This window comes from Hyla sarda, chromosome 1 (genome assembly GCF_029499605.1).
Source record: "Hyla sarda isolate aHylSar1 chromosome 1, aHylSar1.hap1, whole genome shotgun sequence".
NCBI lineage: Eukaryota > Metazoa > Chordata > Amphibia > Anura > Hylidae > Hyla > Hyla sarda.
The window spans coordinates 102,535,970-102,550,138 of NC_079189.1; the positions used below are offsets into that span (position 1 = coordinate 102,535,970).

General features: G+C 42.9%; 1 protein-coding gene across 7 annotated transcripts in view; it reads right to left on the bottom strand.

Annotated features, from left to right (window-relative positions):
- MTUS1 (microtubule associated scaffold protein 1) overlaps positions 1-14,169 on the bottom strand; it is a 259,211-nt gene that overhangs the window by 114,372 nt on the left and 130,670 nt on the right. For 4 of the 7 annotated variants that reach the window (XM_056559054.1, XM_056559034.1, XM_056559044.1 and 1 more), the window contains exon 4: positions 6,476-6,646. The exons of 1 other annotated variant lie outside the window; for it this stretch is intronic. In XM_056559054.1, coding sequence (XP_056415029.1) covers positions 6,476-6,646 — 171 coding nt within the window. Of the gene's footprint in view, positions 1-3,555; positions 3,929-6,475; positions 6,647-12,944; positions 13,230-14,169 lie in introns of those variants that run through there. 2 more of the 7 variants (XM_056559069.1, XM_056559080.1) reach the window with 2 other exon arrangements.

Here is a 14,169-nt window from a genome sequence, read left to right on the forward strand (position 1 = left end):
ACACAGCAAAAACCTAAAGCAAAACATCTTAAGGTCTGCACAGAATTCAAAAAGCTTAGCAGAATTCATTAATAATGGCCCTTTCTAATACATTGGTTTGTACTCTATTTTCATACTGTATACCACAGATAAAGAATGAGGACCATAATTGATGTTCCGCTTCATCTGGAATCCTTAAAGAACCATCATGTAAGGCTTTTATGAGCTACCGGTGGTCATATATAGAAACTAAGTAACCTAGAAGCTTGACAAGTTATATTGTAAGATATCAATGTTAAGCTTGGTTCACATTGTGATTGGGCTGTACACCAGCAGTAAACATTAGTATTCCAGTAAAAAAAAAAAAAGTTCCGACATACAATACGGCATACCCATTGACTTTAATACACTAACCCCCCCCCCACCTGAGCCAGTATTTTTCAAATACATACTTTATGTTGGGAAAATAGACCAAGTGTATAGTCAAGTGTTCAAGTCCTTTAATATGAATAGGCTTGCCATGGGTACACCGGTTTACACATTGGCATACATTTTTGATGATATCCCTACGTATGCTGGCGACACAGTACAAAAGTGTTCTAAACTGTGCCTTACATTTTTACATCCAGTCATTCTCTGCCTGCACTGACCTTTGGCTAACTTCATAAAGTAGCCGGTTCTGTTCGGACCGCTGATCTTTATATTTCCTGTCTAAGAACTTGGCATACAGGTTCCGCATGGCAAAGCAAGAATCTTCGGAGTCTTTCTACATCTTGTTTCCACTGTGTTTTTGAGCTTGTCCTCAGGTTGTGTACAGTACTTCCACATTGCTTTCTTTATTTAACATCTTTTTAATAAAAGCGGATTATACTTATATGGTACAAGAGCCTTACTTAAGAGGCAGGGTACACCGCTTAACCAGACACTGATCTATTGAGAATTAAGAATGCAGTAGTTACTTTGGCTCAAAAAAAATCTGTATAATTTTGGAAGGACAAGAGCTGTATTCACAGAAAATAGACAGCACACTATATGGGTCTGAAGAGGGTAAGCAGATTCTAGCTGGAGGTCGGAGGTCATTGGATTAGGCTGAAACTATTAAAAGGAGTCTATAAAGTGACTGAAGAGAACATTTATTTGAAATCAATACTCTGTTCCTTCTGCCCTTGTGGTATTAATTCTACTATATTTTGGGTATAGGCGAGGGTCACTGAGAAGGGGTAGTAGGCTGTTGCAATTTATGTATTATGGGGATGGACAAATAAATCGATGAGCATCTGTATGCCCATGGTGGGGTGCATTTAAAAACAACCATTGGATAACATTGGAGCTGGTCCAATTCAGTCAGTTTCATTTTATTAACAAATAAGCATGCAATATAGTCCTCCTGGATTGTGGGAGCATTTCATTACTAGCTCAACTCTAAAGGCCATTTCAGATGTCCAGCTGTTGCCTCCACAATTGGCCAAAAGCTACAGACTACAGTTTTTAGCAGGCTTAAAGGGATACTCCCCTGGAAAATCAACTGGTGACAAAGTTAAACAGATTTGTAAATTACTTCTATTAAAAAAATATTAATCCTTCTTGTACTTGTCAGCTGCTGTATGCTCCACAGGAAGTTCTTTTCTTTTTGGATTTATTTTCTGTCTGACCACAGCACTCTCTGCTAACACCTCTATCCTGCTCTGGACAGTTCCTAAAATGGACAGATTTGCTATGGGGCTTTGCTCCTACTCTGGACAGTTCCTAAAATGAACAGAGGTGTCAGCAGAGAGCACTGTGGTCAGACAGAAAGGAAGGAAATTCAAAAAGAAAATTACTTCCTGTGGATCATATAACAGCTGATAAGTATAAGAAGGATTAAGATTTTTGTTTATAGAAGTAATTTGCCCACCAGTTGATTAAAAAAAAAAAAAAAAGTTTTCCAGGGGAATACCCCTTTAAAGGGTTATTCCGCCCCATAGACATCTTATAACCTATCCAAAGGATAGGGCATAAGGTGTCTGATCGCAGGGTTTCTGCAACTGGGACCCCCACGTTCTGTGCAGCAACCAGCATTCGTTTAGAACACTGCGTGCGGGCGTCGTGATGTCATGGCTACGCCCCTTTTGATGTCACACCATGCCCGCTCAATGCAAGTCTATGGGAGGGGGCGTGGCAGCCGTCACGCTGCCCGCTCCAAGTGTTTGGAACGAAATGTTCCAAACGCTGGGGCAGCAGATTGCCCCTTTAAGGCTTGTATCATAAAAGTGTAGAACTTAGAACAAGTGTTTACCAACCAGGCTGCCTCCAGCTGCTGCAAAACTGCTGCCAAAGGCTGTCCAGGCATGCTGGGATGTGTAGTTTTGCAACAGCAGGAGACATTCTGGTTGGGAAACCGACCTAGAACAAGGACCTGACCTTTACTTATTTGTATTATAACTAATAGTAAGGGTATGTTCACACGGGGGGGATATGCTGTGCAGATTTTGTTCTTATGATTGTGCTACTGAGTTTTCCTATGGATTCTGGGAAAAAGAAAATATCATCATCCATCCACCATCCTCCATCCTCCATCCATCCATCCACCATCCATCCTCCATCCATCCTCCATCCATCCTCCATCCATCCATCCTCCATCCATCCTCCATCCATCCATCCTCCATCCATCCATCATCCATCCTCCATCCATCCATCCTCCATCCATCCATCCTCCATCCATCCATCCTCCATCCATCCATCCATCCTCCATCCATCCATCCTCCATCCATCATCCATCCATCCATCCTCCATCCATCCACCATCCTCCATCCATCGGGTTAAAAACCTAGAATTCTGGATTTTGCTGGGGATCTGCAGCAAAGTCACCAAATTCTTTTATTAGAGGTTTATTGTGGAATATGAACAGCACACTGAAGTAAATTACAAGTCTGACTTATTTACAATATAAATTGCCATATGTTGCAGTGTTAATATATGTACCATGGGTCTATGTTTTTTTTTTTTTTTAAATCTCATCCACTGTGCTAGTACTGTACTACACTGTGGGATCCCTGGCTGCAAAATCCAGATGAAAAATCTATATTATATCTGTCCCATGTGAACGTACAGTAATGGTGAATAATTTCTGTAAGCACCCATTCAGCATGTCTAACCATAGTAGCCCACAAGACTGTGTAAACTACGTTTGCATGTCTATGGAGTAGAAATAACTTGATTTGTTAGTAAGAATACTTAAATTATTTAACAGTCTAGAACAGTGTTTTCCAACCAGGGTCCCTCCAGCTGTTGTAAAACTACAACTCCCAGCATGCCCGGACAGCCAAAGGCTGTCCGGGTATGCTGGGAGTTGTAGTTTTACAACAGCTGGAGGCACCCTGGATGGAAAACACTGTTCTAGAAAGACGTCAGGGTGTATCCTGCATGCATTAAGTGCCTAGATGTCTGTATTTAATTCCTAAAGACATCTCGGTAAATGGTTCTATCTTAATGCTGCACATCAAATGTAAGAAGCCCAGGGACACTGACATTTCATTTAACTTCGGCTTCAAATATCAAAAGAAGAAGAAAAAAAAAAAAAAAAAAAAAGTGACCTACTTCTTTTCCCAGCAGCAGAAGCCAACAAAGGAATTATACAAATGCTCCAGGATGCGACCATCAGCAGGGTCAGAAAGGTAACATCAGAGAGTCGCCCTGAATCAGCTGACGATTTTATAGTGGAATTGATTAAAAGCTGCATGGGCAAAGCACTCTCTGTGCAACTGCGGTGCCCGCCTGGCATGGTCATTTAAGGTAAAGAATGATAACCAGATACAAGGGTATCGGCCATGTTCACTCCTTTGTGTGTTTCCCGTCGGCTCTCGATGAATTAGGGTGGAAAGTAATCGGGAGGATTTGAGGCGGTGGGCAGGACGAAATAATCCAACATGCAAGTCTAACTAGGAAAGTCGACACTGGGTAGGCTGGGAAATCTTGGCCGCATGGTTAGATGGGGCTTTGTTTTAAAGGGCATTTTATACATAATATAGTAGCCATTTGTCTGTAGTTGCAGTGGAAAAAAATGGATACAATAAGCACATTTACGATTTGCTCAAGGCTTCTTGTAGCAGTGAAGATGCAGCATAAGCAAAGTCATTACTTAACTACCGAGCGCTTATGTCAGATCTGTAGAGGATCTGAAGGCACAGAGCAGCCTGATATATTCAATTCCTCAGCTTATCCAATTAAAACAAATAGTAGCTGTACATAAGAGCTAAAGAGGAGCTACAAGACATCAGCCCTCGGCAAGACGCATGTACAGTGATCCCTCAACTTACAATGGCCTCAACATACAATAGTTCCAACATACAATGGTCTTTTCTGGACCATTGTAACTTGAAACCAGGCTCAACATACAATGTACAGACAGTCCAGATCTGTAAAACGTGTCAATGGCTGGAAGAACTGACCAATCAGAATTTGCATTTTACTGGAAAAACATCTGTATTACTGAAGTACATGCACTGACTGGCTGTCTGGTAGCGCCCCCTACAGTACAGGATGGTACCACATGTTCTGTACTACTTATTACCTATACCACAGTTAGCTGCTCCTTTGGACACCAGTAGAGATGAGCGAACTTACAGTAAATTCAATTAGTCACGAACTTCTCGGCTCGGCAGTTGATTACTTCTCCTGCGTAAATTAGTTCAGCCTTCAGGTGCTCCGGTGGGCTGGAAAAGGTGGATACAGTCCTAGGAAAGAGTCTCCTAGGACTGTATCCACCTTTTCCAGCCCACCGGAGCACCGGAAAGCTGAACTAATTTATGCAGGAAAAGTCATCAACTGCCGAGCGGAGAAGTTTGTGACGAATCGAATTTACTGTAAGTTCGCTCATCTCTAGACACGAGGTAAAGGCAGCTCCATTTTACTTTTTTAGGCCATTGTGTGTACTGTACAGGACACTGAAGAAGCTCCTGTCCTCTACATAGACAGTGATTACAGCTCCCAGCAGATCTTTCTTACTTTTATATGTAAGGATTTGCTTTATCTATATTAGTTATCTACTTATTTTTCTTTAATCCTCACTTTTTCCTATTTTTGGATGACATTTTGGGGCTTCAGAACCAATTACAAGGTTTCCATAGAGTTGTGGTCTCAACATACAATGGTTTCAACATACAATCGTCATCCTGGAACCAATTATACATTGTAACTTGAGGGACCACTTTAATGCAATATACCCTACAAATGTTCAGTTATCTTGTTTCAATCAGAATATAAAAAGGAAAATGCATGCATATCATCAACAAAGTGACAAGCAAAACATTGCCTTGTGGTTGCACCCGGCTGCAATAATGAGATTGGGTGCCAAAAGCAAAAGGGAAGAAAATTAGGATTTATAATAGCGTCCCAGTAACAGTGCTTCCAGCTACGGTATATTGCTGATCAGTGTCGTCATGGGTAAGAGTGGGTTCAAATTAATTCCAGCCTGAAGCATTTACCATCAATTCACTTATATAGGTGATAAACGATAGATAGTCACCGGTCACAATATACAGACTTTGAATGGAACAGCATGATGTATGTTTAATAGTCAGTCCGTATACTAGGAATACACGTCCGGCACCGCTAGCAATGTAGGACCACAATAGGGTATCCAGGTGTGGGCAATCCCAAAGTGTACCAGTGAATATGCATGTAACAAGTCCCCAGATGGTGGTGCAGTTATCTAATAAAGGTAGCAAATATAGACGAAGCAAAGTAAAAGAATGGAAGACGCACTCACCAAATTCTTGCTGGGAAGACAGCTTTCTTTATTGCAGCGTGCTGTACAGAAAATCACCAGGTACGAAGGTGCACAGGGAGCTGTGGATGGTAACAGGCAAGGAGCGTGCAGGGGGGGGGGTGGCAACTAGTTTTGCGCACGTGGGCGCTTCCTCTGGCTCAAGCCAGAGGAAGCGCCCACGTGCGCGAAACTAGTTGCCCCCCTCACCTGCATGCCCCCTGCCCTTTACCATCCACAGCTCCCTGTGCACCTTTGTACCTGGTGATTTTCTGTACAGCACGCTGCAATAAAGAAAGCTGTCTTCCATTTTATTACTTTGCTTCGTCTATATGTTTAATAGTCCCATAGTCTAAACTTCTCAAATCATAGTCCTGTGGTGTGTGTGAAGCCTATGTGTGGGCTGAGGAACTGGTGACCAGGTCCCCAGTTTAGGATTTAGTTGTAGTTCAAGTGTTCGGACGACCACCTTTCTAGCTTTTTTTTTCTACGTACCCAGTAAGTAGGTAATAAATGCTTTATGGCAGAAAATAAACTAAGCAATAGACCACAGGGTGGAAAAAAGTTATAGGGTGAAATGTGCATAGTAAAAATAAAAAAAAATAAAAATAAAAAAATAGATAAATAAATAGGCTTAAAGTGTTTTTATATATATAACCAGTGACCGTGTCCTCACAAGGTGCTCAAACATAAATTCAAGTGCAAGTGAAGTGCCCAACCATTACATGTGCCAAAGGTGAACACTGTACTTACACCTGGTACTCAAAGTGCTGTGATCACTCTGGGTGCTGCATACGGAAGACACACTAGGAGTCCTCTGGAGCGTAGGTCCTTTGATTGGGACTCTTGTTCTAGGCAGAGATCTTGTCACAGCTGAAGGTTTTACAACACTAGACCTTCCTTTGGGAGAAGTCAGACCTCCCGCTAACAGAGACAAAGATAAGGTATCAAAGAAAGCATCTCAAAAAATTATTTGACATTAACATTTAATATATAAAATGTATATAGTAGGGCTGGGCGGTATACCGATTCATACCGAATACCGAAATTTTTGGGCTGCACGATATGAATTTTTCCCCATACCGCAATACCGGTTGGGCCCCTCCCCTTGAAAATGAATTATCAGCCCAGCGTTGCGCTGCACTGTCCCCACATTGGGGAACTAATCATACGAGACCCACCAGCGCTGTTCTACTCCCCCCCACCAAATCATGTGACCCACCAGTGCTGTTCTGCTTCCCCCCCCCCCAAAATCATGTGACCTGCCAGTGCTGTTCTGCTCCCCCCCCCCAATAAATTATAAGCCCAGCGGTGTACTACTCACATATGTCACCCGCAAGCACTGCCCTCCTCCTGTTTGTTGGGGGCCGCCAGCGCTGGAACTCTATACTGTACGCCGGTGGTCTCCAACCTGCGGACCTCCAGATGTTGCAAAACTACAACTCCCAGCATGCCCGGACAGCCAACGGCTGTCCGGGCATTTTGGGAGTTGTAGTTTTGCAACAGCTGGAGGTCCGCAGGTTGGAGACCACTGCTGTACGCTGTATTCCCTATGCCCAGGCTGCAAAAGATAAAGAAAATTAACTTACCTTCGTCGGCCTCATGCTGTTCCTTGGGACTGGAACATCGGACAACCATCAGCCTATCACTGGCCGGGGCGGGACATCGCTCCGGCCGGTGACAGGCTGACTGCTCTCAGACGTTCCTGTCCCCAGCGTAAGACAGACGTTGGTAAGTTAAAGTTTATTTTCTGTATCTTTTGCATCCCGGGCATAGGGATACAGCGTACAGCAGTGGTCTCCAACCTGCGGACCTCCAGCTGTTGCAAAACTACAGCTCTCAACATTCCCGGACAGCCATTGGCTGTCCGGGCTTGCTGGGAGTTGTAGTTTTGCAACATCTGTAGGTCCGCAGGTTGGAGACCACTGGCGTACAGTATAGAGTTCCAGCGCCGGTGGCCCCCAACAAAGGAGGGGGGCATTGCTTGAACGTGACATCTGTGAGTAGTACTCCGCTGGGCTGATCATTAATTGGGGGGAGCAGGACAGTGCTGGCGGGTCACATGATTGGGGGGGGAGCAGAAGAGCACTCGCGGGTCACATGATTTGGGGGGGGGGGGGTTGTGAAAGAAACACAGTTATATACCGAAATAAGTTATAAAAATACCGTGATACACATATTTGGTCATACCGTCCAGCTCTAGTATATAGCACACAAACTTGCATGGTGCCTAAAAAACAAGAACATACCACTATTAGACTATAAATAATGGTCATTATGTATAAAGCCAACAAGCCTCCTTGAGATTTGCCCATGTAAGGGGCTGCAATTTACGCAAGTGGATGGCCGATCGGACCATTAATAGGATGTGCACTGCTTGCAGTAATAGGAAAAAAAAAATGCATTACAACCTAGCATTTATTAGTTTTGATGAAATTACTGAAATCCCTACTACACAAAACACCACCAGGATAAATATATGTACAAACAACACAGTCTATGAATTGCACCAATTATATTGTGATGTTCAATAGTAAATGCCCCATTCTACCCCTTGACCCTAAAAAGCCTTGTTATACAGTATATACACACACTTCTCACAATCATCCAACGTGTTTCTATCATGCAAAGTAGGTTCCTCAGGGTGAATAGTGTCCTGAATAATAGTTAGCCATCAGTACGTCTTTTCCTATTCACCTATTGATCTCCCCAAATCATTTCTGGTGTGTGTAATTCAGGCACTTTCATTGTTCCGTTCATATATATGAATATGCCATACATACGTGAATACATTATCTGGTTAATGCCTATGGCAGTCATGGTTTGTTCTGTACTGGAGTTTTTCTCTTTTATTAAGCCAATCATATACCAGGACTCTGGCCTAGTATCGGAATAGATATTGCATGGTCACCCCGGTGTTTTATGCTGTATATTATTTCTTGCTTGCTTAATGCTCTTTGTGTAAGTGGTCGCTGACAGTGCAAGCAACACACTGCGCGCTGCCTAGCAATACCAAATGCTTTGCTCTGGCCTTGACAAGTGTCCAATGTGGTGTCACTAACCGGATGCTGTTTTGGCATGGAGCAGGATTTATTTATTCATCTGAAATATGGCAGACTTGTCACTAGCCAGGAAAACTATGGCATGCTGCTAACTCTATGTTGGTGGAACAAGGTCACTGCATGGATCACATTGTTTCCACTGGGATTGGCCATGCCCTTTTTATACCTATAGGTCTACTTGATTGATCATATGGATCGCAGTTTGTTTTGCCTTATGATTCTATGTGGATGTCCTAAACTAGGGACTTGTGCTAACTGATCACCTGTATATTCAGGACATTATTCACCACTGAGGAACCCATCTTACATGGTGGAAACGTGCCAGGTGATTGTGCTAAATGGGCAATAATAACAGGGATTTCTAGGGGGAGACCAAGGGGTAGAGTGGGACAGGGGGCCAGTGCCCCAACAGAGTAGGGGTAGCCTCACACTATACCCATTAGGGCTGGTTATTTATCCCCCCCCCCCCTTCTGCATTCGGAAGCACTCCTACACTTCCTGGCCAGTCACTACCGTATATACTACAGTGTAAGCAGAGTTTTTCAGCACAAATTTTCGTGCTGAAAACGCCCCCTCTCGGCTTATAATCGAGTGAACTCTCCGCCTGTCAATCCCTTCTCAGTGGTCTTGAACCTGCAGACCACCAGCGGTTGCAAAACTACAACTCCCAGCATGCCCGGACAGCCATCGGGTGTTGTAGTTTTGAAACCTCTGGAGGTCCACAGGTTGAAGACCACTGCGGCCTTCATCATCATCCAGCCCCCCCTTTTGTTTTGTACTCCCCTCCCCTTGGCGGGAAGGAAGGGTGAGCTGGTCCGGGCCATCTATGCTGCAGGGACCGTCTGATGGGGAGGGTTAGTCGTTGCTGGCTGTCCATTTTCACCGGGCGGACCTCTTCTCCACACTTCGGGCCCGGACTAGTGACGTTGCCTTGACGACGACGCACAGGGATGTTCATGCGCAACGTCCGTGTGTCATTGTCAAGGCAATGTCACTAGTCCGGGGCAGGCCTGAAGCGTGGAGAAGAGGCCCCCCCCCCCCCCCCCCCCGGTGAAAATGGACAGCCAGCAACGACTAACCCTCCCCACCGGACGGTCCCTGCAGCATAGATGGCCCGGACCAGCTCACCCTAACTTCCCACCGAGGGGAGGTGGGTACAAAACAAAAGGGGGGGGGGGTGGGCTGGATGATGACGAAGGCTGCAGTGGTCTCTAACCTGCGGACCTCCAGAGGTTTCAAAACTACAACTCCCAGCATGCTCAGGCAGCAGATAGCTGTCCGGGCATGCTGGGAGTTGTAGTTTTGCAACACCTGGAGGTCCGCAGGTTGAAGACCACTGATGAAGGGATTGACTGGCGGTGAGGATGAAGGGGGGGGGGGATGATGACGGGGGTCTGGATGATTACATGGAGGGGATGATGTATTTCCCACCATAGGCTTGCAGTCGAGTCAATAACTTTTCCTGGGTTTTTTGGGTGAAATTAGGGGCCTCGGCTTATATTCGGTCGGCTTATACTTGAGTATATACGGTAATTGTTTTTGGGAGCCTCTAAGTGTCAAACTGGGGTATAGGAAGTGAGCACAACAGTATTTTTGTTTCTCCTCCCTCCCTTTTTACTATTGACAATCACAAGAACAATGAACTTGGTGCAATTGATCCTTTATACATGTGTTTATCCTGGTGTTGTGTGCAGTGGAGATTTCAGTGTACCCCGCCTGTGAATTTATGTTTACTGCAGATGCATGGTTGGGATACAGTCAAAATGGTTTTCTTGTGTCTAAAATTTTCACCGTTTTAAAATGTATAAAGACATTTTAAAGCAAAGCAGAATTCTGTATACACTTTCAGGGTCTATTTGTATCTAATACACCATAACATTACATACTGCTTAGGAATGTTACATTACTTTACATAATAGTCTCTATAGACTAAATTCTCTACGGTCACATACGGTCACATGATACAAGGGGCCAGCTGGAGGACAAAAAGCAACCAAACATTGATAAATTTAGTCAATATAAACAAACAAATGAAATCCACAGCATCAAATCTGCAGTGCATGCTGTACGTGTGAATGCACCTCTATAAGGCCCCTTTCACACTACAGGTATTCTGTAACAAAAAAAAAAAAACGTTATTACTCCCAGCAAAAAGTCCTGAAAACAGCAGTCATAAAATCCCATTCATGTCTAAAATTTAACATTGAAGTCTATGAGAACCGGATGTTCAAAAAACATCCGTTATCAGTTATCGTCAGGTTTTTTAACATCCGTTTTTTGTACTGAGCATGCTCAGTACAGCGTAACAAAAAAAGGGTTAAAATCCTGACTAAAAAAACGTATGTAACTGTAATAACAGATAACAGCTGATAACTCATGAACATCAGGTTTTTTAAGAAAAAAAAATAAAAAAATAATGGTCGATGGTCATCAATTATCATCCGTTATTCCCAGTTAATGCATCAGTTTTCAGGAAAAAAGCAGGATGATACCTGTAGTGTGAAAGGGGCCTTAATGTGTTTTTTTTCTTAGCACCTGCCTCTTTAACACTGTTTCAGTCTGATCTGACCAGTATTAGTATTGGTGTATGGGGCCCTGTTGAAGATTTTGCATCGGGGCCCAGAAGCTACAAGTTACGCCTCAAGGTCTGACAATTAAAATACACCTCTAGACTTTGGTGTCCAGCTCTTATCAGGTTTGATGCGCCACCCTAGACTTTCAGTCCTTGGGTGTAGTAGTGGTTATTCTGCCAAATGATGTGATTTGTTGTAACATTAAAAATGAATGACCAATTGTCCGGTCTCATGAACACCACAATATGGTCTATAGGACATATTAAATCATGAATGTTCTAGAAGGGCGGTTACTCCCCTAAATATTCTACCTGTAGTAAATGTCTGGACAGCCTAGGGCTGCTAGGATCTGACCAGCCCTTACATGAAAGGGTCTGTCGGATTTATTTTTCTTTACACTACATGCGGCTTACAGTTCAGTTCTAACCTTATGTATTCTGCCTGCAGTGTTTTTTGTCTTTTTTTTATTGTCATAACTTCCTGCAGTCTCGCCAACGTAACAGCGTACTGACTACTACTTGTGCATTACAGCAGAATGATCTATTATAACTGGCATTCAAAGCTTAAAGGGGCACTCCGGTGGAAAACATTATTTTCCTAATCAACTGGTGCCAGAAAGTTAAACAGATTTGTAAATTACTTCTATTAAAAAAAAAAAAAAATCTTAATCCTTCCAGTACTAATTAGCTGCTATATATTACAGAGGGAGTATTTATTTTTTGAGTTTTTATTTCCTGCCCACAGTGCTCTCTGCGGACACCTCTGTCCGTATCAGGAACTGTCCAGAACAGGAGCAAATCCCTATAGCAAACCTATGCTGCTCTGGACAGTTCCTGATACAGACAGGTGTCATCAGAGAGCACTATGGACAGGGGGGAAAAAAAGGAATCCAAAAACAAAAAGAACTTTCTCTGTGATATACACAGCCGCTAATAAGTACTGGAAGGATAAAGATTTTTTAATAGAAGTAATTTACAAATCTGTTTAACTTTCTGGCACCAGTTGATTTACAAAAAATAAAATAAAATTTATATATAATATATATATATATATATATATATATATATATATATATATATATATACACACATACATACATATATATATATATATATATATATATATATATATATATATATATATATATATATATATGTGTGTGTGTGTGTGTGGTGTTTTCTACCGGAGTACCCCTTTAATTCAAGCATATACAATTCGCTACCTCTCATACTTATCTTACAAATGTTTACAATGAAGCAAACATGGAAAAATGGATAGTATATGTGCCAATTAACCCTTAGTCTCCCATGCTGGCATAAAAGGTGCCACTTTACAAGTTTCTACCTACTTATAATAACTGAAGATCACCCCCCTCCTTGATTTCGGAATGTGATAGACGACAGCTATGCCAATACAGCGTGTTAAGAAGGCCTCATAGGAATTCTATTAATACATCCACAGCAAGCATGTATACTAGCAAGACAGAATATGCTCTACAATCCTACTCTATTACTGTGAATGAGGAAGAGACTAACGATCTACAGCGAGCACAATATTCACATTCAAAAAATACAATGATTAAATTACAATTTTCTCTGCTCTTTTTACCGCCAGAGTTTTGGCATTTGGCAGAAGATGGAAGATGAAGGCTAAAGTGAAGCGGCCACAGCACGGAGGATTTTCTGCATTCCCGTTTCCTGTAGTTCAGCATGGTGAATAGATATGGATCCTAAATCTTCTACAGAGGACTTCACAACCAATCCAGACAAGACTGAAGATCCTCTCCGGCTCTGGGTTGGTTCTGCTCACTCTGGTCAGCCCAGAATAACTCCAGAATAACTCGGGGTCACAGCTCGGGCTCTCCACTCCATGGCTTCTGATCTTCATGCCCTTGTGCTAGTAGGTTCTTTCTCCATGACAAGTTGTTTTTCTGTGCTTCTCCTCCTTCATCCTGTTCTCTGTCCAACTCCTCATCCCATTTAAAGTGCATTTATGGTTCTTCCCACAATCTCATCCCTGCCCTTAATGTAGCATCAATCAGGTCCCTGAGCGGCACTTCCCGCATGATTATGCACTTATTCGATCCATCCCAGCCTTCACCAAGACAACACATCTCGCAGCATCAGCAGCAAGGATCTCCTGGGACCAACTCACAAAGGCAGCAACCACATACGAGGGTGGATGCTCCAGGAGAACGTTCCCTCTATTGTTACTGAACAAGTTCTTAAAGGAATGTTCTACAGGTTGTGCTCTTCTCTAGAATAGACCCCTGTTCACAGAGCTGCCAAAGCTGTATGACTAGCATTATCTTGTGCATGTAGGGTTTCTCACTAGAGATGAGCGAACTTACAGTAAATTCGATTCGTCACGAACTTCTTGGCTCGGCAGTTGATGACTTTTCCTGCATAAATGAGTTCAGCTTTCAGGTGCTCCCGTGGGCTGGAAAAGGTTAATACAGTCCTAGGAGACTCTTTCCTAGGACTGTATCCACCTTTTCCAGCCCACCGGAGCACCTGAAAGCTGAACTAATTTATGCAGGATAAGTCATCAACTACCGAGCCGAGAAGTTCGTGACGAATCGAATTTACTGTAAGTTCGCTCATCTCTATTTCTCACAAAAAAAAAAAATCTGCCATGCTAATTTGCATAATTCATTATCTATGCGTGACATCACAGGATACACATATTAGGGGAAAATTTTGTCCTATTTTGACCCCTATAACTTTTATTTCTCCTTATACAGGCCTGTACGAGGGTTTATTTTTTGGAGTTCCGATTTGTAGTTTTTAACGGTTCCATTTTTGTTTCGATG